At 56.4% G+C, this 27927-nt stretch overlaps 1 protein-coding gene across 2 annotated transcripts in view; it reads left to right on the top strand.

Annotated features, from left to right (window-relative positions):
- The window catches only part of AGAP3 (ArfGAP with GTPase domain, ankyrin repeat and PH domain 3), a 228033-nt gene that overhangs the window by 166778 nt on the left and 33328 nt on the right, over positions 1 to 27927 (top strand). For both annotated transcript variants that reach the window (XM_030546568.1, XM_030546569.1), the window contains exons 12-13: positions 11438 to 11602; positions 26234 to 26395. In XM_030546568.1, coding sequence (XP_030402428.1) covers positions 11438 to 11602; positions 26234 to 26395 — 327 coding nt within the window. The remainder of the gene's footprint in view (positions 1 to 11437; positions 11603 to 26233; positions 26396 to 27927) is intronic.

Genomic DNA, 27927 nt, shown 5'->3' with positions numbered 1-27927 from the left:
ACCCTGATATTCTATAATTTAAACTGCCCCATTTCCCAGGGCAAGGGGCACATTGCTGACAAATGTCCCTTTTGTAACTCATGTTCAAAGAGGGCCTGGCAAGTGAGAGAATCTTGCCTTAAAACGCTGCTTCTAGAAAGGTCCATGCCCCCAGCCTCTGACACTGATTTGCCCAGGGCAGAAAGATAGACGCCATCTCCAGGGGAACTGCCCCTGCTGCACCAGACTGCGGTGGCCATTGTGATACCTTCTGAGCCACAGAAATTTCCTTGCAACAGAAGACGGAAGGCCATAAGGTACACAGGGCATAGAGAGAGCTCCCAGAGTTCCATGAGTGCGTATGCTGAGACCAAACTGGCTGACTCTGGTCACCAGGTGCCAGTGGCCTTGGGACAGAGCAGTCCTGTACTGATAATAGCGGTTCTGATTTTAGCAGTGTCAAAGGCTCCACTGAGAGCCATCCTGCAGTACCGCCCTTGGTTACCATCAGCCTCAGTATCGGCGCTGAGTTCCTTGTCTCCTCAGTAGCAGAGTTTCCTTCACTGGCCTCCACCAAAGAGCTTCCCCCAGTACCGACCCTGGTACCTTTGTCATTGCCAGTACCGTGAGGGGCTTGCTCTTCAGGTTCCAGGCTGCTCAGCAAGAGTGGGTTGGGGGACGCTATCCTGGGTAGCAGTGACCCTGGAAAAGAGCAGTCAGCTGAGTGTGAGCACCCAGTGTGGTGCTGTGGAGCGTAAGCAGGAAACTCTTGAGTAGGGGTAAAAGGTTGCTTTACCTCTGTGTTTGGCACTTGTGGCACCATTCTTGGGATGCTGGGGCTAGTTCTGGTGTCCACAATTTAAGGAAGTTGATAAATTGCAGATGGTTCAGCGAAGAGCCACAAGAATGAGTAAAGTATTGGAAAACCCACCTTCTGGTGACAGACTCACAGAGCTCAATCTGTTTAACTTAAAGGGAAAGCTAAGGGGTGACTGGATCATAGTCTATAAGTATTGTGATAGGCCCAGACCAGTTGGGAACAGCAGAGTACTAGAAGGGAGATCTACTGGCCACTGGATAAGCAGTTTTCTGTTTCCTGAGTGACCAGAGCAGGGGCTGCTCCAGGCTAATGAGAACACCTGACTCCAGTTGGCCTGCTAAGAGTCAGGTGAGGCTGTTAAGCACCTGACTCTGATTAAGGCCCCTCTGATGCTATAAAAGGACTCACTCCAGTCAAGCCAAAGAGAGCCAGGGAGCCAGAGGAGAGGAAGTGCGTGCGAGGAACTGGGAGCAAGAGGCGCAAGGAGCTGAGCGTGAGTAGGCATCCTGCTGGAGGACTGAGAAGTGCAAGTGTTATCAGACACCAGGAGGAAGGTGCTGTGGTGAGGATAAAGAAGGTGTTGGGAGGAGGCCATGGGGAAGTAGCCCAGGGAGTTGTAGCTGTCGCGCAGCTGTACCAGGAGGCACTATAGACAGCTGCAGTCCACAGGGCCCTGGGCTGGAACCCGGAGTAGAGAGTGGGCTTGGGTTCCCCCCAAGCCTCCCAACTCCTGATCAGACACAGGAGGAATTGACCTGGACTGTGGGTTCTCCCAGAGGGGAAGGTCTCTGGGCTGTTTCTTGACCGACAGGGTGAATCTGTGAGGCAAGCAAATCTGCCAATAAGCGCAGGACCCACCAAGGTAGAGGAGGAACTTTGTCACAGGATCTACCTGGGGAGCACATATTTGATAACAGGTTCTTCAGTCCAGCAGAGAAAGCTCTAACATGATCCAATGGCTGGAAGTTGAAGCTACACAGATTCAGACTGGAAATAAGGCATATATTTTTGCCAGGCAGGGTAATTAAGCATGGAACAATTTACCAAGGGTTGAGGTGGATTCTCCATCACGGATAATTTTTAAATCAGGACTGGATGTTTTATAAAATATCTGGTCTAGGAATTATTCTGGGACAGGTCTGTGGCCTGTGTTATACAGGAGGTCAAGCTACATGATCACAATGGTCCCTTCTGGCCTTGGGATCTATGGATGAAAAACAGCTCCACCTCTTCATGAGGAAAACTCCTTTTTCTCTTCAAGATTGAAAGAGGACACACAGAGAGTTCATTTGACTTTGTTCTGGCCCTCCTACCTGGATACAAAAGTCCAGGACTGCCTCTAATTACCACCAGAGATATAAGGGCTCTAACAGAAACTGAGAACCACGGTCGCTTTCTCCTTGGTCACTGGACCCTTTTACATACCAATGGTCCTGGAGCTACTGGGGCCTTTGGGGCAGTCCCATTGGTATCAGCTACCTAATCTAGGCCAAGATCTTACTCTCCTAACCAGTACGGAAGGATATTCCTCCTTCACAGTAGATAGAACCTCTTATTAATGTCTCACCATCTGATGAGGAAGTGCAGGCTGCAGAACACCCTATTCCAGTGCAGGTTTCTTCCTCTTCCTCCTGCAGGATGGTGATTCCTGAGTTGTCGGCACCCGATCCTGGTGATTACAAGGCCTTCCAAGACCTAATGAGGAGAGTGGCCTTGACTCTAGAAATAGCAGTGAAGATGGTCCAGGACAGCCACAGGTCCAGCACAGGCCCTGAGACATTTCACACATCCCTGTGCCAGGTGGTTTGGTCTTCCTCTGAGGGAGGGCGAGGGATTTACAGTAGCAGACACATGACGAGGTTCATGGGCCATAGAGAAAGTGACAAATAATTATCTTATCTCTGACCCCACTCAACATCAACTTCAACATTTGAGTTACCGCAAAGGCAATGGAGCCTTCTGAACTGGTTTTGTACCAGACATGGAATTTGTGCTGCAGCCGAATTTTGGTGCCATTTTAGAGACAGTCGCTATGTCTGTGTGGTCAGCCACCAACCATGACACACATTGTTGAGAACTGCAAAATGACTCAACTTCCTGGAGGTCTTTGTGCCTTGAACTTTGTTGATAGGAACACTGTGGCTTGGCTTGACCGGCTTGCATACGCCAAATAAATGGCCTTCCTATAAAGAAGGGCTTGTTAGGCCAGCCAAATTACTATGGCAAACCCTGGTTTCCTTGGCCATTATATCAAAGGGTGTTGATTGACGCTATCAAGTACCATTCAGTGGTTTCGAACAATTCTTCGCCCACCCTGTACCAGGTTCTTTGATTGTAGCACTAGCCAATGAAGGATCTCGCCAGGGACAACAGAGATCTATGTGAACGGATGAAGAGCCCATGAAGAGCCCAACCGCTCTAGCAGAAAGATTACTCCAAATCCAGCTTACAGCTGAGGATCTCAAGCTATCAAACTGTACTGACTAAATATGAGAAATAATTGAGACTGTGTTGAAATATTTTGGAAAACGTGTCATAGAGTTTGAGGGACGAGCTCAGGGCTGTGATAGCTGAGGGTCACCTGGTCGCAAGACCATCACTTCTGGTGGCCCTTGACACAGCAGACAGAGCATCTAGATCTAGGACAATGTCCATTACAATGCACAGGTCTTTATGGCTCAATTGCTCTGGGACATGTAAGAAGGTATAAATAACCACTGAGGAGTGTCATCTGTTTAGCAAGTAGGCAGATGAGGCATTGCACTTACTCAGAGATTTTAGGGAACCTTCAGGCCTTTGGCTGCTCCCACATGTAAACAGTACAAGCCACAGCCTGACCAGAGGCATGTTGCTTATACAAGCAAACAAATCCATCAAGAAACAGCAGATGTTTCTTAGGCAGAAATCCTTTTCACCTGCTGCCGGTTCATCTCACCTGCCTCCTGAATCTTTGAGGCAGCAGGTTTGACTGCTCTCATAGGAGCAGTTCACCAATGGTTCTGGAAGGAACTACCTATTCTACCTCTTCTAATCTGTCCCATTTCTGGAGCACCTCACCACCAACCAGATTGTAGCGGTGAGATATGTTATTACATTTCAGTCTCAATCACCCTCACCAGGGACCCCTCTCATGAAAGTGTTAGCTCAGGAAGTCCAGTCACTTCCAGCTCTCAGAACAATGGAAGAGGTCCTTCCTTCTCTTAAGGGGAAGTTGTGTTATTCTAGGTACTTCCTCATCCCCAAAAGGAGGGAGGACTTGGCCTATCCAGGATCGATGCCAGTTGAGCTCGTTCGCCAGAAGGTTCAAGTTGAGGATGGCATCTCTAGTCACTATCCTACTATCCCTAGATTCAAATGGTTGGTGCTCTGCTCCTGGTCTTCAAGACACGTAGTTCCATATTGTGACCGATCTGTCACACAGAAGATAGTTGAGGTTTGTGGTTGGAGAGGACACTATCAATAGATGCTTTGCTGTAGAAGCAGCCTACAGCAGAAGGATGGGAATCCAGGTGTTCCCTTATCTGGACGACTGGCTGGTTTGCAGAAGCTTGTGGCAACAGGTACAAAAAACAGCATTTATCAAATTCTTCTGTTCTCACACTTGGGACTGGTAATAAACAAAGAAAAAACTGTATTGACCCCCAGCCTGGACAAGAGCGTCTATTGGGACCATGCTAGACTCCACAACAGAAAGATTTCAGCCACTCTTCCCTCTCTGTGCCCACTCACGTGCCAGCACCAGGAATTGAGTCAGATCATGCCTTGGCCTTCTGCAGCTCTGTGCATCACCCTACCAGCCCTCACCTGCGCTGCTTACAGAGCTGGGCTTGGTCAGTGCATTAACCTGTCAAACGTCACCTGCACAGGCAGGTGCATGTTCAACCAAAGGTCCTGCAGTCGTTGAAATGGACCCAGTGAAAGTTTGCAGAGGGGTTTCCTGTTCTCCTCCCCATCTGTTGGGGGCCAGTGACACACACGTATCTTCCTTGGGATGCAGACCACCTAGAGACAACCTGCAGACTCAGGCTGTGTGGTTCCCTCAAGAAATGTCTCTCTCCATAAACCTACTTGGGTTGCAAAGTCTTTCAGGCAGAGCCCAAAGGCCTCTCTGTTCAGTGGTGACAGATTGCATGACCGTCATGCTTTACCTAAACCTGCAAGATAAATCAGGGTCCTGCTCCCACTGTGGAATGTTAGTGGACTTCACGACAGCTCCCTGACACCTGTTCATCTTGCAGGGACTGCAGTTCCCTGGCAGGCAGCCTGAGTAGTCACGACTGACCAGGAAGGGAAGAGGGGATTCAGTCTATCTTCTTAAAGAAGTGTTTCCCCCTGTACCAGCAGGAGGAACAGGAAATGTCATCGATTCTGCCCGAGAGGGTGACAGAGCTCAGGATCCATCTCTGACCTATTTCTAATCTCATGGTCCTTGGGGCTACTTAGTGTGCCTGTCCCCCAGCTCCACTCATAGCACAAACACTCAGGAAGCTCAAGCAGGAAGCAGCCGAATTAATTATGATAACCCCAGCCTGGCCCAGGCAATTTTGGTCTTCAGATCTCCAAATATTATCTGTCCAGCCACACATAACCTTACCACTGCCTCTGAATGTTCTCACTCAGATGCAGGTACAGATCCTGGATCCATATCCCACAACTCGCCACTTGACAGCATGTTGCTGACTGGCTGGCTCTGTCAGAGAGAGCTTGTTCCTCAGAAGAGCGGACTATTCTCAGACATAGGAGGTAGGACTCCCCAAGATCTGCTCAGCTAGCAAAATGGGAGAGATTCTCAATACGGGCTTATCAGCGTCAATTGTCTCCCTCAGCTCCTGGGATCCAGTCATGCTACACTCCCTCCTGGAGTCAGAGAGCCCAGGCCTGTCACTCAGCTCCCTGGGAGTCCATACGGTGGCTGTCTCAGTGATCCCCCAGCCCCAGAGAAGTGTTGGGGTGGGAGTGGGGGGGGTCCATTTTTTCTCACCCTGTGGTAATCAATAAGGAAACCTGTGGCTCTCTGGGACGGAAATGGAATTCTGCGAGGTCTCGTGAGTTCACCTTCGCTACCTGCTCTTTGTTCTGCCTTTCCATCAGAATGTCCTTTTGCGGCAATACCCTCGGGCAGAAGAGTGGGAGAATTACAGGCACCGCACACCACCTTCCGTCAAGATACCCTGGAACCCACCCCCCAGTTCTTACCTCACGTGGCTTCTGAATTGTATTTGAACCAAATCATTCACCCGCCATAACTTATCCACAAACCTCATTCAAATAAAGATGGAGAAAAATTACATTTTGGGACGTATGTAGAGCACTTCCATTGTATTTGGACAGGCCTGGACGCTTTAGGAAATCTCCCCGACTTCGTACAGCACAGAGGGAGAAGGTTAAAGATGAAGATGTTTCACCCCAAGGAATTTCTGTTGGGATCTCATCTTGTGGCAGGCTCTGCTGTGAGTTGGCCAGTAAATATCCCGCTCGGAGGCACGGCACATTTGACAAGAGCTCAGTCTGCTTTAGTAGCTGCTCTCAGAAATCTCCCACTCGTGGACATTTGTAAAGTGGCAGCTGGTCTTCCATCCACACAACACTGTGCCACGGTCGAAGCATCTACATTCACTGTTTCGCTAGACTCCTGGTCTCCTCTTCAGCTAGGGTCGTTGTGTGGGAACCGCCAGCAATGGAATGTCTGTGTACAGACGTCACTCAGAGGAGAAGAAATAGTTACGGTGTACAGTGACTGTGGTTCTGTGAGCTGTATTGTCCGTGCATGGGTGTGTGGGGTGTTTTGCACACTGTCTCAAGTGCACTGGTGCCTACCCACCTAGAGGGGACTAGATACATGGCCACAGGGAATGGGTGTGTAACTGGCAGCGTGGGCTGAGTGCAGAGCCAGTTACAGACTCTGGAATAAGGACAGAACAATTAATAATGAAACAAAATACCTGGTGTTTGATTTGCAGCAAATCTCTGCCCCGGAAGCTTTTGGCTTCCTGTCTGCTTAGGGGGCTGGCAATCACAGACACACTGACCTGGAGTGGGGTGGCAGGGGCTCCCAGCTCAGGCACTGGTGATCTGCTGCTGGGGGTGCATGGTTGGGAGCTAATCTCCAGTCCCCAGGCCCACTAGTGGGGGCTGTGTCTGGGGAGGTTCCTCTCAGGCACTCTGCTGGGGTCTGGCTTGTCTGGGGAGAGGAGGGTCTTGGAGCTGTGTGAGGAACTGCTCTGTGTCATGGGGACGGCAGGCTCCCCTCTAAGCGTGTCCCCAGCCCAAGGGAAATAGAATCCTCCCTGCTCCTACCACCAGCAGGTCCCCTCCCCCAAGGGGAAGGAGTGGAGATGGATGCTGCCATCAGGAGCTGAGTGCCAGCTAATTACCCTTCCAAGTGTGTCTTGTAAATTAAGGGCTAATTAGAGGCAAAGTCAGTGTCATGGTTTTACACGTGTTTCTGTGGCGCTGAATGAGGGTAGGGGGAGTGCGCAGCAGCCAGGCCGATCACTCGCTGTGCGCGCATCGCAGGGGGCAGGGCTCCGGGAATAGCGGCACTGGCACAGTGAGGCTGTGCAGTGGGTCAGACGGGAGCACTGGCCCTAGGGGCACCACGGCTGCAGCTGGCGTGGGCAGGCAGCCATCACAGGCAAGGTTTGTGGGTAGTTCCCTGACCTGTGTGCTCAGGGTGGCAGACAGGGAGTTCTGCGGCCACTTCATCTAAATGAACATTGGTTTTTGAATGAAGTAAACATGCTGCAATCCTCGGACGCTGGATTTGCTGAACGTCCTGATGTCCCGGCGTCCCTGCGTATGGAGCTGGGGCAGGCCAGGCCACTCCGAGCTGCAGTTTCAGGCTGTCTGCAGACACCTGGGCCATGTTTCCAAGGTTTCCTTTGGATCTGCAAAGGATTGGAAATGGGATTTGACAAATGGCAGCTTGGATGCTGCAGCCAGTCCTGTGGCCGTGGGATCGCAGATGGCATGGGACCCTGGCCAGAATGCAGGGCTTCGAGTGAGGGACACACAACAGCTAGTAGAGCTCAAGCAGAGGATCATAGAATATCAGGGTTGGAAGGGACCTCGGGAGGTTGTATGTGTTGAGCCTTGGCCTAGGGAGCAGATGAAGCTCGCAGATCAGGGTTTGGTTCCCAGATCTTGAGGGGCTCAGGGCTTATAGAAAAGAGAAGAAGCATAAAAACAGGCATTTCTGCTGCCCCCAAAGGCTCCCCCTGCCCTGGCCGGAGGGCAGCCTCCCAGGTATGTCTGCACTGCAGTGAAACACCGCCGCTCGCCCATATCAGGGCTATGCAATGGCAGTGTAGATGTTTGGGCTTGGGCTGGAGCCCATGCTCTGTGACCCTCCCCCCGAATGCTGACACAGCAGTTTCATAGCCCCACAACCCCGAGTCTGCTGACCTGGGCCAACCGCGGGTGTTCTGTTGCAGTGTAGACGTACCGAGTCTCCACCCCCGGTCCTGGCGGCGGCCGTCTCTCGAGGACCAGAGGGTCCTACATTATAATGCCAGAAGGAGCCACTCTGATCAGCTACTCTGCCCTCCTCTGTAACACCGGCTGCAGGACTTCCCTGCATGAATTCCTGTTTGGACGAGAGCGCATCGTGTAGAAATACATCCCAGCCTGATGTGAACGTTGCCAGGGATGGAAAATCCACCACAGCCCTTGGGAAGATGGTTCAGTGGTTAATGATTCTCAGTTAAAACTTCCCCCTTATTTCCACTCTGAATTTTTCTAGCTTCAGCTACCAGCCACTGGATGGTATTAGGCCTTTGTCTGCTGGACTGAACACGTATTTGTTCCTCGTGTAGGTACTTACAGACTGTGATCAGCTCACCCCCAAGCTTCTCCTTCATGGAGTCAGAGAACCACAGGGTTAGAAGGGATCACCAGGGTTATCTAGTCCAGTGTTTCTCAATGACCCCTCCATGGACCGGTGCCGGTCCCTGAGATCTTCCTGACACGTAGGAAGGCAGCAAGCCTGTCCCTGGTTTCAAAGGCTGAGAAACACTGGTCTAGTCTGACTCCCTGCCAAGAGACAGAGTTTGTTGAGTCTTTGTTAAGCTAGATTGAGTTTAATTCAGGGCAGTTCTAGGGCCTGTGCTCTAGAGAAGTTTAGACTAGATGATCACAATGGTTCCTTCTGGCCCTAGCGTCTATGATTCTGTGAGCACCAGGAGGCTCTTACCATGAGGCAGGTTTTCCAATCCTGTAATCCAGCGGTTCTCAAACTGGGGTCGGGACCCTGTTTTAATAGGGTTGCCAGAGCCAGGATTAGACTTGCCGGGGGCCAGGGCCAAATCCCAAGGCCGTGGGACTCAGGTTACAGTCCCCCTGACTGGGGCTGAAGCCATTGGGCTTTGGCTTTGCCCCCACCCCACCGCTCCCAGGGCAGCGGGGCTCAGGTGGGCTCAGGCTTCGGTCCCTCCTCCTGGGTCCTGTAGTAATTTTTGTTGTCAGAAGGGGGTCAGGGTGCTGTAATCATTCTTGTGGCTCTTCTCTGAGCCCTCTGAAATTTGTCAACATTCTTCTTAAATTGTGGGCCCCAGAGGTGTGTTCATGCCACCATGCCTGGCTTTCCTTGCCCAAGAACTGTCTGCTGCTACTTACTGACCCTTCTGAGAATTAGAGAGACGAGGTGGGGGAGGGGATATCTTTTATTGGACCGAATTCTGGTGGTGACAGAGAGACGCTTTCGAGGGACACCTCTGAAAATGGGGAAATGTCAGGCAGCGACTGGAGATGCCTCGTCTCCCAGGAGCTCTGGGCTTTTGGAGCCCAGTGACTGCTGAACCCAGGATGGCTCAGCTGTTCTCAGCCCCTCCGAGAGCTCGAGCTGGGATGAGACAGGCTCTGGCTCCAGGGCAGGCTGCCTAGCGCTCTGAACACAGCCCACAGCCCCAGCAATTGTGGGAGCTGCTGTGTGCAGGTTCTTGAGAACAGCTGTCCTCAGTTGGGCAGGGCCAGGTGGCTGTGGATTGGGCCCCAGCCAGTGGGTTATGGTGAACAGAGGGGAAGCCTGTGAATGCAAGGCTGCACTCTGACAGTGGAGACCTCAGCCCAGGACCAGAAAGGAACAGGGTGGCAAAGGTAGCTTTAAACCACCTCAGTGCTCACCAGTCCTTGTCAGAGGAGGAAGGAGGTCTAGGCTGGATATTAGGAAACACTATTTCACTAGGAGGGTGGTGAAGCACTGGAATGGGTTCCTAGGGAGGAGGTGGAATCTCCTTCCTTAGAGGTTTTTAAGGCCAGGCTTGACAAAGCCCTGGCTGGGATGATTTAGTTGGGGTTGGTCCTGCTTTAAGCAGGGGGTTGGACTAGATACCTCCTGAGGTCCCTTCTAACCCTGATAGTCTATGATTCTATGGCTTCCCTGAGACCCCTCCCCGGCAGGGAGTGCAGCTGACCAGAGCCTCTCTTGCCGGCAGCTTGGGAACCCATTATCCTGGTCATTTCTGGTCCTCCCCTTCCTGCATCCAATATCCCTTCCCCAAATGCTTCTGGGGAAATCGGAAGCACCCTGCAGTGGGCAGATGTGGGCTAATCTCTCCCGGGGTAGTCTGCCCCACCCTTAGTAGCCCTGGGTTAAAGCTCTGAAATAGGAGATTTTGGCTCCCTTCCAAAGCCATGTTTAGTATTTACTGAACTCTGGATATTGGTGTGATCAGTAGAAACATCCCATCTCTCTGCGAAGCTTGCTAAATTCCTGGTGTCAGTGACTTCTTGTAGCATTGTTTGAAGAAGTTCACCATTTTGTGTTTCCCACCATTGAATGTCATGGCACGTCCCCTTATCCTTGGATTGTGAATCAGGGAGAAAACTCTCCCGTCTCTAGGCCGGTCATTATTTTATAGGCTTGTCTCACATCTGCTCTCTGAGCTAATGATCCCAGTTGTGTCAATCTCTCTTCAAGGGGGTGTTGCCCTTCTCTGAAGCCTGTTGTTCTGCTGGGATGTGCTGAGTGGGGACATGTTGTGGGGCCTGGCTGGGACATGCTGGCTGAGGGGGATGTCTTGGGATGTGTTGGTTGGGGGAGGGGGGGATGTTGTGGGGCCCAGCTGGGACCTGTTGGCTGGGGAGGGATGTGTCATGGGGCCCATCTGGGATGTGGTGGCTGTGGTGGCTGTGTTGTGGGGCCCGCGTGGGACGTGTTGGTTGGGGGGGACGTGTCGGGGGGCCCAGCTGGGACATGTTGGTTGTGGGGGACATGTTGGGGTGTCTGGCTGGGACGTGTTTGCTGTGGGGGGCGTTTTGCAGGACCCAGCTGGGATGTGTTGGTTGGGGGGGACGTTTTGGGGTGTCTGGCTGGGATGTGTCATGGGGCCCATCTGGGATGTGGTGGCTGTGTTGTGGGGCCCGCGTGGGACGTGTTGGTTGGGGGGACGTGTCGGGGGGCCCAGCTGGGACGTGTTGGTTGTGGGGGACGTGTCGGGGTGTCTGGCTGGGACGTGTTTGCTGGGGGGGCATTTTGCGGGACTCAGCTGGGACGTGTTGGTTGGGGGGGACGTGTCGGGGGGCCCAGCTGGGACATGTCGTGGTGTCTGGCTGGGATGTGTCGTGGGGCCCAGCTGGCATCTGACTCACTTTTCTGTGCCATTGGGGCAGCCTGGTGCTGAGCTTGTGCCCATCTTGCAGGTGCCCCTCACTCAACCAGCAGCACCTCCCTGCACTCCGAACGCTCCATCAACTTGGTGGGCTTCAGCTCGAAGCCGGACGGTGTGCACCAGCGCTCCTACTCTGTCTCCAGCGCAGACCAGTGGAACGAGGCTGTGGTGATCCCCGGCAGCTGCCCCAACCCCCGTGAGTACCATTCACTCCTCTCCTTCACCTGCGTCGCTCAGCTGCTGCGGGCGGGAGGGGCGTGCGGGCCACCTGCAGGAGCTGTGCCCTGTCGGCAGCATGGTACCGAGCGTCCTGCCAGCGCTCTCAGGAGCAGACACTGCACTGGGGCCAGTCGCCTGTCTGTGCTGGGGAGCCAAGTGCACAGAAACTGCAGCTGCTCCCTCTGCAGAGGATGCCCCTTGCTCCCTCTGCCCACCCCACGCTGCCAGCGCCATTCTCTCTGCGTTTGGTCTGTTCCCCTGTCTTCTCTCCTCCCTGTCCCACTCTCCTTACTGCCCCTCAGACCCCCACCGCCCCAGGTTTGGGGAGAGTGAAGTGAGTCGGAGGAAGACCTGTTTCTCATACGTACTGGCTGTGTACTCTCCCTCCCTCCCCCCCCCGATGATTCAGGACAGTTAGTGAATTAAAATAATTCATACATTTCCCAACGTAGCCACTTTGCCGAATTGGAAAATAAATGCCTTTGTGCTGCATCCATCACTCCTTCCTTCCTGGCGCTGCCGCCGCACTAAAAAAGCAGTTAAATGCACATCAAGAGTGGAGGAGCCATTTCCATGCCTGCTCGCCCCCTTGTCGTTCTCATTAGCGCGGCAGCCGCCCCCCCGCTCCGTCCCAGGGGCTTTCGCAGTTTAAAGAGAGCCTCTTTATGATCATTACCGGAGTCCGACTGTGCGGGCGCCATTTGCAGCTGAGGAGGCTCCTCATTTGTAACTGTGAAAAACTATCAATTTCAGCCTGCCTGATGCAGCGGCTCCATCATTGGCCCCATCAGCTCCCTGCTGGAAGCGAATTAATCAGACTGTTACTGCTGATGGGCAGCGCAGGCGACGGGAGCGGAAGGGCGCAGCTCTGAGCAGTAATGTGCTCGCGCTCCCCCACCCCCCGTCGGACACTGAGCAGAGCGGGCCAGCTCCCACGCTCCTCTTGCTCCAGAGCAGCCGGCGAGCGAGAGCCAGGCCGGCCACAGCCACACAAGGCCCCATCCCACCGCGGAGCCCCTCCGTGCCCTGCCCTGTAAGGGGGAGCTGCCCCCGATACCACAGGTCCCCCTGGACATGGGGGAGCTGCTCCTGATATTTCAGGGTCCCCCTGGACATGGGGAAGCTGCCCCCTGATACTGCAGGGTCCCCCCCCGACAAGGGGGAGCTGCCACCTGATACTGCAGGGTCCCCCCCGACATGGGGGATCTGCCCCCGATATCGCAGATCCCCCCTGACATGGGGGAGCTGCCACCTGATACTGCCGGATCCGTCCCCCCTCCCCGACAAGGGGGAGCTGTCCACCAATACTGCAGGGTCCCCCCCGACATGGGGGAGCTGCCACCTGATACTGCAGGGTCCCCCCTACCCAACACAGGGTTGCTGCCCACCAATACCGCAGGGTCCCTCCTGGACATGGCGGAGCTGCCCCCTGACACCGCAGGGTCCCCCCGGAAATGGGGGAGCTGCCCTCTGATACTGCAGGGTCCTCCCGGACATGAGGGAACTGTCCCCTGATATCGCAGGGTCCCCCTGGAAATGGGGGAGCTGCTCTCTGATACCGCAGGGTCCCACTGGAAATGGGGGAGCTGCCCTCTGATACCGCAGGGTCCCCCCGGACATGGGGGAGCTGCCCCCTCATACTGCAGGGTCCCCTCGGACATGGGGGAGCAATGCACTCTGATACCGCAGGTGTCTTCCCGGGCACCCCAATACCACAGGCATCTCCCCAACGTGGGGTTGCCACCCACCCCGATACTGCAGGGTCCCCCTGGACATAGGGAGCCACCCACCCTGTTACCGCAAGGTCCCCCTTAGTATGAGGGAGCTGCCCACTCTGATACCACAGGGTCCTCCAAAACATGGGGGAGCCACCCACCCCAACACCACAGGGTTCCCTGGACATGGGAGAGCCGCCCACCCCAATACTGCAGGGTACCCCTGTCATGGACTCGTAGATCGTGCCCACTCGTGGCCCCGTGCGATCCATGGGGGGTGCCCCTTTCAGTGTGACAGCCCTTCTCGGGGGTCCACCCTCTCTCGGGGTCCGGCCCCTCCACCTCCTGGAGCCGCACCTCTCTGAGCCTCAGCACGTCTGTCTCTCACCATGGGCCCCTCAGGGAGTCCACATGCTCTGGACCCCCCTGGCCTCCTCACCCCCGAAGGGGTTGATGCCCCCTGTTCTCTAGCCCGGAGTGACTCTCAGCCAGCGTAACACAGGAGGGTTTATTGAGCGTCTGAACCCAGCACAGGAAACTCTCCGGCCTCAGGCCTGGCCTCCCTCAGCCCAGCACATCCCAGTCCCCCTGCAGCCAGGTGGGCTCTGCCTGCTCCCCCTCTCCAGCCCAGAGCCCCCCTGCTTCCCAGCTGGGCCTCCGATATCCCCGGCCTCAAGCCCTCTCTGTCCATTGTCTTCTCTCCAGGTAAGTGGGTCATAAACAGGGTCCCCTGGGTCTCCTCTCCTCTCAGCCCCCCTCTGGCCCCTCTGGCTGGAACCGGCTGGTCAGGTCACCGGGGTCCTCTCCCTGCAGCCCATTGTCCTCCCACTGGCCAGAACCGGCTGCGACTCCTGAGCTGGGTCTCCAGCTCATCAGGTCACCAGTCACCGGAGACTCCGTCCTCTAGGCCATCGGACAGGGTCCCGAGTCCCTCTCCGGTCCTGTGTACCAACAAACTCCCTCTCCCCTCCCCTCGCTAAACCAGTAACACCCAGGGACATTGAGTCTCACCCCCTGTGCATGCAAACCACGGGAAAACACAGAAACCCCAATAAACCCCCCACTTCGTCACACTCCCAAGACATAGGGGTGCCGCCCACCCCAACAGCACAGGCTTCCCTGGACATGGGGGAGCTGCCCACCCCGGTACCACAGGGTCCTCCAAGACATGGGGGAGCCGCCCACCCCAACACCACAGGGTTCCCTGGACATGGAGGAGCCGCCCATCCTGATACCACAGGGTCCCTCAAGACATGGCCCACCCCAGCACCACAGGCAGAGCCGGCTTTAGGCCGATTCTCTGGAATTGAGCCCCGGGCCAAAGAGGGCCCTGTGCCTAAGGGGGCCTCGGTGGCATTTCGGCAGCTGGGGGGTCTGCTCCGGGGGTCTTTGGCAGCATTTCGGCTGTGGGGGGTCCACTGCGGAGGTCTTCGGCATTTCGGCTGAAGGACCCCCTCCATCTCCGAGTATTCCAATTGGGCTCCGCAGGTCATAAGCCGGCCCTGACCATAGGGTTCCCTGGACATGGGGGAGCTGACCCCTCGATACTGCAGGTGTCTCCCCATGCTTGCCCTGGTACTGCAGGGTTCCCCTGGACATGGGGAGCCACCCACCCTGTTACCGTAGGGTCCCCCTGAATATGAGGGAGCTGCCTCCTGATTCCACAGGGTTCTCCAAGACATGGGGGAGCCGCCCACCCCAGTACTGCATGGTCCCCCCTGTACGTGGGGGAGCCGCCCACCCCAGTACTGCATGGTCCCCCCTGTACGTGGGGGAGCCGCCCACCCCAGAACTGCATGGTCCCCCCGTACGTGGGGGAGCCGCCCACCCCAGAACTGCATGGTCCCCCCGTACGTGGGGGAGCCGCCCACCCCAGTACTGCATGGTCCCCCCTGTACGTGGGGGAGCCGCCCACCCCAGAACTGCATGGTCCCCCCGTACGTGGGGGAGCCGCCCACCCCAGTACTGCATGGTCCCCCCTGTACGTGGGGGAGCCGCCCACCCCAGAACTGCATGGTCCCCCCGTACGTGGGGGAGCCGCCCACCCCAGTACTGCATGGTCCCCCCGTACGTGGGGGAGCCGCCCACCCCAGAACTGCATGGTCCCCCCGTACGTGGGGGAGCCGCCCACCCCAGAACTGCATGGTCCCCCCGTACGTGGGGGAGCCGCCCACCCCAGTACTGCATGGTCCCCCCTGTACGTGGGGGAGCCGCCCACCCCAGAACTGCATGGTCCCCCCGTACGTGGGGGAGCCGCCCACCCCAGAACTGCATGGTCCCCCCTGTACGTGGGGGAGCCGCCCACCCCAGAACTGCATGGTCCCCCCGTACGTGGGGGAGCCGCCCACCCCAGTACTGCATGGTCCCCCCTGTACGTGGGGGAGCCGCCCACCCCAGAACTGCATGGTCCCCCCGTACGTGGGGGAGCCGCCCACCCCAGAACTGCATGGTCCCCCCGTACGTGGGGGAGCCGCCCACCCCAGAACTGCATGGTCCCCCCGTACGTGGGGGAGCCGCCCACCCCAGTACTGCATGGTCCCCCCGTACGTGGGGGAGCCGCCCACCCTAACACCACAGGTTTCCCTGTACATAGAGGAGCCACTCACTCTGTTACCGTAGGGTCCCTCTGAATATGAGGGAGCTGCCTCCCGATACTGCAGGGTCTCCCCAGGCATGGGAAAGTCACCCATCCCAATACCACAGAGTCCCCCAAGACATGGAGGCACCCACTCCAATACAGCAGGGTCCCCCCTGGACATAGGGAGCCACCCACCCTGTTACCATAGGGTCCCCCCGTACAGGGGGGCACTGCCCACCCTGATACCACAGAGTTCCCCCTGTACATGAGGGAACTGCCCACCCCAGTACCGCAGAGCTCCCCCCAGACATGAGGGAGCCACTCACCCCAATACCACAGGTGTCTTCCTGAACATGGGGGAGCAGCCCACCCCGATACTGCTGGTGACTCCCCGGGCACAGGGAGCCACTCCCTCCACTACCACAGGATCCCCCTGGGCTTAAGGGATCTGACCCCTCGATACAGCAGGTGTCTCGCCAGCATGGGGGAGCCACCCACCCCAATACTGCAGAGGTCTCTGCATGCCGCCCAGTAAGAACAAGAAGGGCCACACTGGGTCAGGCCAAAGGTCCATCTAGCCCAGTATTCTGTCTCTGACAGTGGCCAGTGCCAGGTGCCCCAGAGGAAGTGAACAGAGCAGGGAATCATCAAGTGATCCATCCCCTGTGCCCATTCCCAGCTTCTGGCAAACAGAGTGGGGACACCACCCCTGCCCATCCTGGCTAATAGCCACTGATGGACCTGTCCTCCATGAATGTATCTAGTTCTTTTTGAACCCTGTTATAGTCTTGGCCTTCACAACATCCTCTGGGAAAGAGTTCCACAGGTTATCTCTGTGTTCAGGGGCAGCTCTGTGTTTTTTGCCACCACAAGCACAGCAGTCAGGCAGCCTTTGGTGGCATGCCTGCGGGCGGTCCGCTGGTCACACGGATTCGGCGGCGGTTCTGTAGGTGATCTGCTGGTCCCACGCCTTCGGTGTACCCGCCGCCAAATTGCCGCTGAAGCTGCGGGACTGGTAGACCTCCCTGTGATGAAGTGGGACTGTTCTTAATGTTTCCTCTGAATACTGTGTGGGTGCCTCAGTTTCCCCTATGCATTTCTTAAGTCTCCAGCGAGCATAAATGGCCAGCACTCTGTCTTCTGGCAGCAAATGGCCGGGGCCCTTCCCCCCTGCAAGGGGATGGCGAAAGGTGAACAAAGAGGTCAGGTGACCTCCTGGCCCGGGAAAGAGACAAAGGCCAGAAAGGAGGGGCTGGAGGGAGTTTCAGTTTGGAGCAGGCTGGGGACAAGGAGTGAGTGCAAACATGGGGGTCTGGCTCACTGCCCCACCAAATGGACCCGGCTGAGGGGTCCGGTTCGCTGTATCTACAAGCTCTGTTTTAGAAGCTCTGTGTTAGACCGTGTTCCTGCCATCGAATAAACCTCTGTTTTACTGGCTGGCTGAGTCACGTCTGACTGCGAAGTGGGGGTGCAGGACCCTGTGGCTCCCCCAGGGCTCTGCTGGGGCGGACTCACTGTGGGAAGCGCACGGAGGGGCAGAGGATGCTGAATGCTCCAAGGAGAGACCCAGGAAGGTGAAGCCATGTGAGCTTCTTGCTCTGAAGACAGTCTGCTCCAAGGGAGAGGAGGCTCCCCAAAGTCCTGCCTGGATTTGTAGGGAGCAGTTCCAGAGCATCGCCCGGGGACTCCATGACACTCCCGCAGGCATTCCGCCAAAGGCTGCCTGACTGCTGCGCTCACAGCGACCGGCAGGCCGCCCCCCCCACGGCTTGCCGCCCCAGGCACGCGCGTGCTGTGCTGTTGCCTGGAGCCACCCCTGTCTGTGTTGTGTGAAGAAATACTTCCGTTAGTTCGTTTTAAACCTGCTGCCTATTAATGTCATTGGGTGACCCCTAGTTCTTGTGTTACAAGAAGGAGTAAATAACACTTCCTTATTTACTTTCTCCACACCAGTCATGATTTTATAGATCTCTATCATATCCCCCCTTAGTCATCTCTTTTCCAAGCTAAAAAGTCCTAGTCTTATTAATCTCTCCTCATATGGCAGATGCTCCATACCCCTAATCATTTTTGTTGCCCTTTTCTGAACCTTTTCCAATTCCAATTTTTTTTTGAGATGGAGTGATCACAACTGCACACAGTATTCAAGATGTGGGTGTATCATGGATTTATATAGAGGCAATATGATATTTACTGTCTTATTATCTATCCTTTTCTTAATGATTCCCAACATTCTGTTCACTTTGACTGCTGCTGCACATTGAGTGGATGTTTTCAGAGAACTATCCACAATGACTCCAAGATCTCTTTCTGGAATGGTAACAGTTAATTGAGACCCCATCATTTTATACATATCGTTGGGGTAATATTTTCCAGTGTGCATTATTTGCGTGTATCAACACTGAATTTCATCTGCCCCTTGTTGCCCAGTCACCCAGTTTTGAGAGATCCTTTTGTAGCTCTTCACAGTCTGCCTGGGACTTAACTATCTTGAGTAGTTTTGTATCATCGGCAAATTTTTCCACCTCACTATTTACCCCTTTTTCCAGATCATTTATGAATATGTTAAATAGGACTGGGCCCAGTACAGACCCTGGGGGATCCCACTATTTACCTCTCTTCATTCTGAAAACTGACCATTTATTGCTACCCTTCATGTCCTGTCTTTTAACCAGTTACCAGTCCCTGGGAGAACCTGCCCTCTTATCCCACGACAACTTACTATGCTTAAGAGCCTTTGGTGAGGGACCTTGTGAAAGGCTTTCTGAAAATGTAAATACACTGTATCCACTGGATCCCCCTTGTCCACATGCTTGTTGACTCCTTCAAAGAATTCTAGTAGATTGGTGAGGCATGATTTACCTTTACAAAAACCACCTTGACTATTTCCCAACAAATTATGTTCATCTATGTGTCTGACAATTTTGTTTTTCATTATAGTTTCAACAAGTTTGCCCTGTACCAAAGTTAGTCTTACAGGCTTGTAATTGCCTGGATCGCCTCTGGAGCCCTTTTTGAAAATTGGCATCACATTAGCTATCCTCCAGTCATCTGGTACAGAAGCTGATTTAAATGATAGGTTACAGAGTATAGTTAGCAGTTCTGCAATTTCACATTTGAGTTCCTTCAGAACTCTTGGGTGACTCCCATCTGGTCCAGGTGACTTATTGCTGTTTAGTTTATCAATTTGTTCCAAAAGCTCCTCTAATGACACCTCAATCTGGGACAGTCCCTCAGATCTGTCACTGAAAAAGAATGGCTCAGGTGTGGGAATCCCCCTCACATCCTCAGCTGTGAAGACCGATGCAAAGAATTCATTTAGTTTCTCTGCAATGGCCTTGTTGTCCTTGAGAGCTCCTTTAGCACCTCGATTGTCCAGTGGCCCCACTAGTTGTGTAGCCAGCTTCCCACTTCTGACGTACATAAAAAAATTGTTGCTATTACTTTTTGAGTCTTTGGCTAGCTATTTGTCAAATTCTTTTTTGCCTTTCTAATGATATTTTTACACGTCATTTGCCAGAGGGTCCCTCTAGACATTTGCCTGCAGGATCCCCTCGGGCATGGAGGAGCCGCTCAACCCGATACCTCTGGTTCCCCCTGACCATGGGCGAGCCGCCCACCCCAATACTGCAGGTGTCTCCCTGGGCATGGGGGAGCCACCCACCCTGATAGTGCAGGTGTCTCCCTGGGCATGGGGGAGCCACCCAACGTGATACCACAGGGTTCCCCCAGACATGAGGGTGCTGCCTACCCCGATCCCTCAGGGTCCCCCAGGAAATGGGGGAGCCGCCCATCCCAATACTGCAGGGCTCCTACCCATGTATGGTCAAGCCGCTCACCATTGTAACATCTCTGTGCACATCCTCGCACACACATGCTCTCTTTAGTAGGCCGGTGATCAGGCAGTGCTGGAATTCACACACATGCAGAGGTGGGTGGTGGGCTGGAGTGGAATCTACCCCCACCCCCCAGCCAGGTGCCTTTGTGATGATGTATGGGGCCCCATCACAGGCTAGAGCTGCTCGGCAAGCTGCTATTTGCCTGCCTGCCCTCAGGCTTGCTGGCTGTTGGCTCATGCCCGGGTTGTCAGCCCACTTGCAGAGGCTGACAGGGGCTGTGCTTGGCACATGCTGTTGCTTGGGGGGAGGGAGGGCAGGTCACTTTGCATCCCACGCTGGTCCAGGAGCTCCCAGAGGGGCGTGGTAGCCTCTCTGCTCGTGTTCCACATGACGGAGCCGCCTCTGCTTGCTGCCCCCCGAGCAATCCACTCATTTCATGCAAAGTAACCCCGAGATTGATACAAATAGGGAACAAGTCGCTGCCAATTCACGGTGACTTGGAGGGGGTGGAGATCTCGGCTCCAGAGCTAATTGTGTATCTGAAGTAGCTGCTGAGTGCGTGTCTGCTCCACAGGGAGCTCCCCACCGCTCTGGCCCCCCAGCGGGTTCTGGTGGGACAGACAGAACCTCACTCATACTCTGTAACCCAGCCAAAGGGGAGACGAGAACAGGCAAGGTGAACCAGGGAGGGAGCAGCCTTCTTGGCCTAGCAGGTCAGTTCCACTTTCCTGGTCATTTTCTGGGCTGACCCTGCCCAGAGCCAGAGAGCAGTGGGGTATTGTCACTGTTACGACAGGAGAGCAGCCTTCCCTTTCCTGCATCCCAGCATCTGTGCACCAGCCTCACAACTGGGCACAGCTGTGAGAAGGGGTGGGGGAAAAGGGAGCTAGGGGGAAGGGTCCTGTCAGAGATCAAATCCACGAAGCTGGCCCCAGGGGTCCAGGTGAGCTGAGGAGCAGAGAGCTGGCACACAGCCCTGTCCCCTTCCCTGTGTGTGCCACAGGGCTCCACTGCATAGGGATGCCCAGGGCTCTTGGTCTCTGGGAGAATCAGAAGGAAGGCACCTGCAAGAGAACCAGCGGGGTCATTGCAGGGAGGACAGAGTTATGGAGGCTAAGGATGTTGCAAAGTAGCTAAAAGACTCCTTCGCATCCGCCTCTAACAGGGCGGATGTTGGGAGATGCCCACCCCGGATCTGCTACCTATGGGGAGGCGCTGCCCAAGACAACGGGCAAGAGGATGGGTGCTGGAACACACTGAGCAGCAAGGCACCAGGAGTGGAGCAGGGAGGGAAGTGACTGAGCTGTTTGTCTCCGCTTAGATACCAGGGGCAGACTGCCCTGCCGGGGCCCATCCCCCTGCACACAGCAGTGCTGAGTTAGCTGACTGGGTTCACGTGGCACCATTGGTTACACTGGTGCAGCATTCTGGGTAGACCAGGCCCAGGGATTCTTGAAGCAGCTTGTGTGTGTCTTGGGCCTGCGCCAAGCACAGCACCTCCTCCCTGTGTCTGGGAAGCAGCCACTTCTAGTGCCAAGAAACTGTGTCCCTGCCCTGGTGTGAGTGGTTGGTTTGGGGAGTTGATTCAGTTTATTCGACTCAGCTGCCTTAATTGTCAACTCTGTGAACTCTTTCTCTGTGGATAACTGGTGGCAGAAACCCCCAGCTACTGTGCGTCTCCACTGGGGGTGAGCGTGAGACACGAGAGAGAGAGAGAGAGAGATGCTTTTATAGCAGGGCTTGAGGAACCTGTAAAAGTTAGGCTGGCGCTGGTCAGGGAGTGTGAAAACCAGACCCCTGACTGACAGCTATCCCGAGGGATGAGGGCATCTGTCAGCATAGCTGACATCGTTCAGGGAAGTGCTGTTACTGCTGTGCTGACGGAAACGCTTCTGTGGGTGTACGCTGTGTCCAGACTAGGGGTCCTGCTGGAATGGGCTCTGCAGTGTAGACAGAGCTTGGGGCCCTCCCAATCCCTTAGCCAGGGCAGAGCAGGGGTGTTCCGCAGGGCTGTATCCGAGCTAGTGTTAAAGGGCCCTGGTTGCTACCTCGTGAGGCTGTCCCAGTCTTCTCCATCCTGCCAGTACTGCGCTGTTTGGATGGGGGCCGTCCCGCAGAGCGCTGCGCACGCTGATGGGCCAAGCTCCCGGTCTAACCACACTTAACAGATGGGGGGACAGGCCCAGAGAAAGGAAGCGACTTGGCCAAGGTCCCCATGGGGATGAGTAGCAGGGTTGGACTGGAACCAGAATCCCCTGAGTTCCAGCCCAGTGCTCAGAGGTCAAAGGGGAGGGGGTCAGAGCAGCAGAGAGGGAGGTTCTCGGGGGCATGGGGCCGGGACTCGGAGCAGAGGCCCAGCACCTGGCCCTCAGGGAAGGCAGGAGTGTATTTCAGAGAGGGTTAACTGCGGAGCGAGGCGCTCGCACCTCACTGCCTTCCCCGGAGTCTGCATTTTTATGCTGATTGGAAGCCTGTGCTGTGTGCGCTGCTGAAATTGAATGTCAGGCTTTTGATTTTGTTGCTGGTCTCTAATGAAATTTGACATTTAATGGTGAGTGCAACGGCAGCATGTGTGTGTGTGAGCGGAGCTTGATTAGCGCGCTCTAATTGACAGTAATTAGGCAGCTCCCTGATTGTTTCTAATTCTGCTATTAATTGTAAGGAACAGTATGATTGAGGATAAATTTGGTGCGTTGCTACCGGGGATACGGCTTCTTCAGCTCCGTATCAGAAGCCTCTGGAGCCCATCCTACTCGGGCTCCTGAGAGGGGCAGCCCAGTCGTCTCCCCTGGAGGAGGAGTCCCGCGCGGGGCCTGGTGATGGCTGCCAGCTGCAGCAGAGAGCCTGAGCAGGGCCTAGGTGGGACTCCCAGCAGGTGTGTGCTCCAACAGCCACCCCACCTCCCCCTGGGGACAGGGCCCAACTCGTGCAGCAGGGTGGGGTGTCCCAGGGCCTGTCTGGGGAGTGGGAGGCAGCTGGGACATCTCTGATGGGTGGGTGGAGGAGGGGGTGTTTGGGGCATCTCTGTGAGACGAGCGGGCAGGAATGTTCGGGATGTCTCTGTGGGACGGGGTGAGGAGTCTGGGGCTGTCTCTGCTGGCCAGAGTAGGGCAACTGGAGCATCTCTGTGGGACAGGAGCAGGGAGGATGTTCGGGGCGTCTCTGTGGGACAGGAGCAGGGGGGATGTCCGGGGCGTCTCTGTGGCACAGGAGCAAGTGGGAATGTTCAGGATGTCTCTGTGGCACAGGAGCAGGCGGGGACGTCCGGGGCGTCTCTGTGGCATAGGAGCAGGTGGGGACGTTCGGGGCGTCTCTGTGGCACAGGAGCAGGCGGGCATGTTCGGGGCGTCTCTGTGGCACAGGAGCAGGCGGGGATATTCGGGGCGTCTCTGTGGCACAGGAGCAGGGGGGATGTCCGGGGCGTCTCTGTGGCACAGGAGCAGGTGGGGACATTCGGGGCGTCTCTGTGGCGTAGGAGCAGGTGGGGATGTTCGGGGCGTCTCTGTAACACAGGAGCAGGTGGGGACGTTCGTGGCGTCTCTGTGGCACAGGAGCAGGTGGGGATGTTCGGGGCGTCTCTGTAACACAGGAGCAGGTGGGGACGTTCGTGGCGTCTCTGTGGCACAGGAGCAGGTGGGGATGTCCGGGGCGTCTCTGTGGCACAGGAGCAGGCGGGGATGATCGGGGCGTCTCTGTGGCGTAGGAGCAGGTGGGGATGTTCAGGACATCTCTGTGGCACAGGAGCAGGCAGGGATGTTCGGGGCGTCTCTGTGGCACAGGAGCAGGTGGGGATGTCCGGGGCGTTTCTGTATCACAGGAGCAGGCGGGGATGTTCGGGGCATCTCTGTGGCACAGGAGCAGGCGGGGATGTTCGGGGCGTCTCTGTGGCACAGGAGCAGGGGGGATGTTCGGGGCGTCTCTGTAACACAGGAGCAGGTGGGGATGTTCGGGGCGTCTCTGTGGCACAGGAGCAGGTGGGGATGTTCGGGGCGTCTCTGTGGCACAGGAGCAGGCGGGGATGTTCGGGGCGTCTCTGTGGCACAGGAGCAGGCGGGGATGATCGGGGCGTCTCTGTGGCATAGGAGCAGGTGGGGATGTTCGGGGCGTCTCTGTGGCGTAGGAGCAGGTGGGGATGTTCGGGGCGTCTCTGTAACACAGGAGCAGGTGGGGACGTTCGTGGCGTCTCTGTGGCACAGGAGCAGGTGGGGATGTCCGGGGCGTCTCTGTGGCACAGGAGCAGGCGGGGATGTTCGGGGCGTCTCTGTGGCACAGGAGCAGGGGGGATGTTCGGGGCATCTCTGTAACACAGGAGCAGGTGGGGATGTTCGGGGCGTCTCTGTGGCACAGGAGCAGGGGGGGATGTTCGGGGCGTCTCTGTGGCACAGGAGCAGGCGGGGATGTTCGGGGCGTCTCTGTGGCACAGGAGCAGGCGGGGATGATCGGGGCGTCTCTGTGGCATAGGAGCAGGTGGGGATGTTCGGGGCGTCTCTGTGGCGTAGGAGCAGGTGGGGATGTTCGGGGCGTCTCTGTAACACAGGAGCAGGTGGGGACGTTCGTGGCGTCTCTGTGGCACAGGAGCAGGTGGGGATGTCCGGGGCGTCTCTGTGGCACAGGAGCAGGTGGGGATGTCCGGGGCGTCTCTGTGGCACAGGAGCAGGTGGGGACGTTCGGGGCGTCTCTGTGGCGTAGGAGCAGGTGGGGATGTCCGGGGCGTCTCTGTGGCACAGGAGCAGGCGGGGATGTTCGTGGCGTCTCTGTGGCACAGGAGCAGGTAGGGATGTTCGGGGCGTCTCTGTGGCACAGGAGCAGGTGGGGATGTCCGGGGCGTTTCTGTATCACAGGAGCAGGCGGGGATGTTCGGGGCATCTCTGTGGCGTAGGAGCAGATGGGGATGTCCAGGGCGTCTCTGTAACACAGGAGCAGGCGGGGATGTTCGGGGCGTGTCATGGAGGGTGGGGGAGTCCGGTCCTGCACCCCTCTTCCTGGGACTCACAGTGACTCTTAGCCAGCCAGTAAAACAGAAGGTTTATTGGACAACAGGAACACCGGTTACAGCAGAGCTTGCAGGCACAGTCAGGACCCCTCCACCGAGTCCTTCTGGGCTTTCAGGGTGCTTGGATCCTAGCTAGGATACCCTGAATTCCGCCCACACAGCCCCAAGCCCAAACTCAAACTGCTTCCCTCCTGCCACTCCCTTCCTTGTCCCCTTCCCGGGCAAAGGTGTTGACCTTTCCCCTCCCTTACCTAGCTCAGGTTACAGACCCTGCATCGTCCATCCCCTAAAGTCCTCCCCTGCTCTCCCACTCCCCACACAGACAGTCCCTACTGCATCACAGGGCGTCTCTCTGGCGTAGGAGCAGGGGGGATGTCCGGGGCGTCTCTGTGGCACAGGAGCAGGCGGGGATGTTCGGGGCGTCTCTGTGGCACAGGAGCAGGCGGGGATGTCCGGGGCGTCTCTGTGGCGTAGGAGCAGGTGGGGATGTTCGGGGCGTCTCTGTGGCACAGGAGCAGGCGGGGATGTCCGGGGCGTCTCTGTGGCGTAGGAGCAGGTGGGGATGTTCGGGGTGTCTCTGTGGCACAGGAGCAGGCGGGGATGTCCGGGGCGTCTCTGTGGCGTAGGAGCAGGCGGGGATGTTCGGGGCGTCTCTGTGGCACAGGAGCAGGCGGGGATGTCCGGGGCGTCTCTGTGGCGTAGGAGCAGGTGGGGATGTTCGGGGCGTCTCTGTGGCACAGGAGCAGGCGGGGATGTTCGGGGCGTCTCTGTGGCGTAGGAGCAGGTGGGGATGTTCGGGGCGTCTCTGTAACACAGGAGCAGGTGGGGACGTTCGTGGCGTCTCTGTGGCACAGGAGCAGGCGGGGATGTTCGGCGCGTCTCTGGCACAGGAGCAGGCGGGGATGTCCGGGGCGTCTCTGTGGCGTAGGAGCAGGTGGGGATGTTCGGGGTGTCTCTGTGGCACAGGAGCAGGCGGGGATGTTCGGGGCGTCTCTGTGGCACAGGAGCAGGCGGGGATGTCCGGGGCGTCTCTGTGGCGTAGGAGCAGGTGGGGATGTTCGGGGTGTCTCTGTGGCACAGGAGCAGGCGGGGATGTTCGGGGCGTCTCTGTGGCGTAGGAGCAGGTGGGGATGTTCGGGGCGTCTCTGTAACACAGGAGCAGGTGGGGACGTTCGTGGCGTCTCTGTGGCACAGGAGCAGGCGGGGATGTTCGGCGCGTCTCTGGCACAGGAGCAGGCGGGGATGTCCGGGGCGTCTCTGTGGCGTAGGAGCAGGTGGGGATGTTCGGGGCGTCTCTGTGGCACAGGAGCAGGTGGGGATGTTCGGGGTGTCTCTGTGGCACAGGAGCAGGTGGAGATATTTGGGGCGTCTCTGTGGGGCAGGGTGGGGTGTCTTGGGCTGTCTCTGTGAGAGGGAGTCAGGCAGGTCTGAGCATGGTGGTGCTGGAGTCTCTAAACGTTGCCGTCTCTGTCTCTCTCCATAGCTAATGGCACTGCAGATGCTCTCAGCTCCAGCCCAAACATGTCCAATGCTGCGAGCCCAAAGCTGGAGCCGCCTCCATCTCCTCATGCAAACAGGAAGAAACATCGCAGGAAAAAGAGCACAGGGACAGCCCGCCCTGACGGCCCCAGCACAGCAGCAGAAGGTAGGAAGTGTCTGTCGTCCTGCCAGGGCGGCCGCAGCCAGCCAATAGTACCTGGGGGAGCCTGAGCTCTCCACCCTGCCATGGAAATGAACTTCCAGCCCAGCTTGTCTGCCCTCGCTTTCTCCCCTGCAGCTGGGAGCAGGGACCATGCTCCCATGGCAGCTGCTGCTCTGGGTATGCGTGTGTTTGTTTCTGACACCAGCGGCGGACCTGGGAGGGCCCATAGGAGAGGCTGCCAGACTCCTGCCAGTGTAAGATCCTATTTTCATTTGCTTATAAATGTGCCCAACTGTAGCGACTGGAACTTTCCATCCCGAGTGCGAACTCCCTCCGTCCCCTGCCATTGCTTGTGTCCCTGATCTCTCCCATACTTGGCGCTGGCACGCAGGAGGTTAGTCTCTTGAGGGCTGCAGTACTTTGACCTGTTGTGGTTGCTGACATGGTGGGTGGGTGCTGGGTCATGCTTAGTGGCCTGTGATGTGCAGGGATGGTCTGGTAGTGCCTTCTGGCCTTAATTTCAGACTGTGTCTGGCTGCTTCAGATCACGCTTTCTGAGACAGGTTTAGGAACCTATGAGTTTAAAAGCTCTGACATCCATTGCGTTGAGAAGCTCCACCATCTCCCATTTGAGCCCAGGGATTGCCCTGGGGCCAGAAAGGAGTATTTTGCTGTCCGGGTGAAAATCTGCCCCGACTGCTAAATTCTCTGTCATCTCCATCTGTAGCGACCCCCACAGCAGGGCTGAGGAACGTAGGGATGGCCAGACTAGATCAGCTATCCCAGTACCTGGTGACAGTGGCAGCATCAGGTGCTGCCAAGGAAGGTATAAGAATCCCACAGTAGCAGATGGGAGATAAGTTTTCCCTCACGCGAGCTCTCAGGCTGATCTCTCATAGTTACAGCAATCTCTGAGCCTTGAAGCATGAGCTGTAATATCCCTTCCACAATTGTTAGCGCTGATTATGACAACTCTGGAAATTCTGGATATCCATATAAATATCCATATCCATATAAAGCAGCAAATGAGGCCTACAACTGCCTCTACAGCTGCCTGGGACAGGGAGTTCCACTGTCTAATGATGCATTGTGTTTTGAACTTCGCACGTAATTGCATGGCGTGTCCCCTTGTTCCTGGACTAGATACCTCCTGAGGTCCCTTCCAGCCCTGATATTCTTTGATTCTATGATTCATTTCTCGCTGCCCCTCCCAGCTGCCAGAGGCCCCTGTGATGCCAGGCGCCAGCCCTGAGTGTGGGGAGACCCCTGTCCTGTGCGCTCTGTCCTCACCCTGCTGGAGCTCAGGTTGCAGGTGCCTGGAGGAGCGGGAGCAGCTGCCTGCTGCTGCAGTGCAGGGGCTGGGACACCGAGGGCAGGGTGAGGCTGTGGGAGAAGGAGCATAGGGGAAGGGCTGTCCAGGGAGGGACATAGAATCATAGAATATCAGGGTTGGAAGGGACCTCAGGAGATATCTAGTCCAACCCCCTGCTCAAAGCAGGACCAACCCCAACTAAATCATCCCAGCCAGGGCTTTG

Source organism: Gopherus evgoodei, unplaced genomic scaffold (genome assembly GCF_007399415.2).
Source record: "Gopherus evgoodei ecotype Sinaloan lineage unplaced genomic scaffold, rGopEvg1_v1.p scaffold_47_arrow_ctg1, whole genome shotgun sequence".
Taxonomy (NCBI): domain Eukaryota; kingdom Metazoa; phylum Chordata; order Testudines; family Testudinidae; genus Gopherus; species Gopherus evgoodei.
This window is presented reverse-complemented; position numbering and strand designations above follow the sequence as displayed.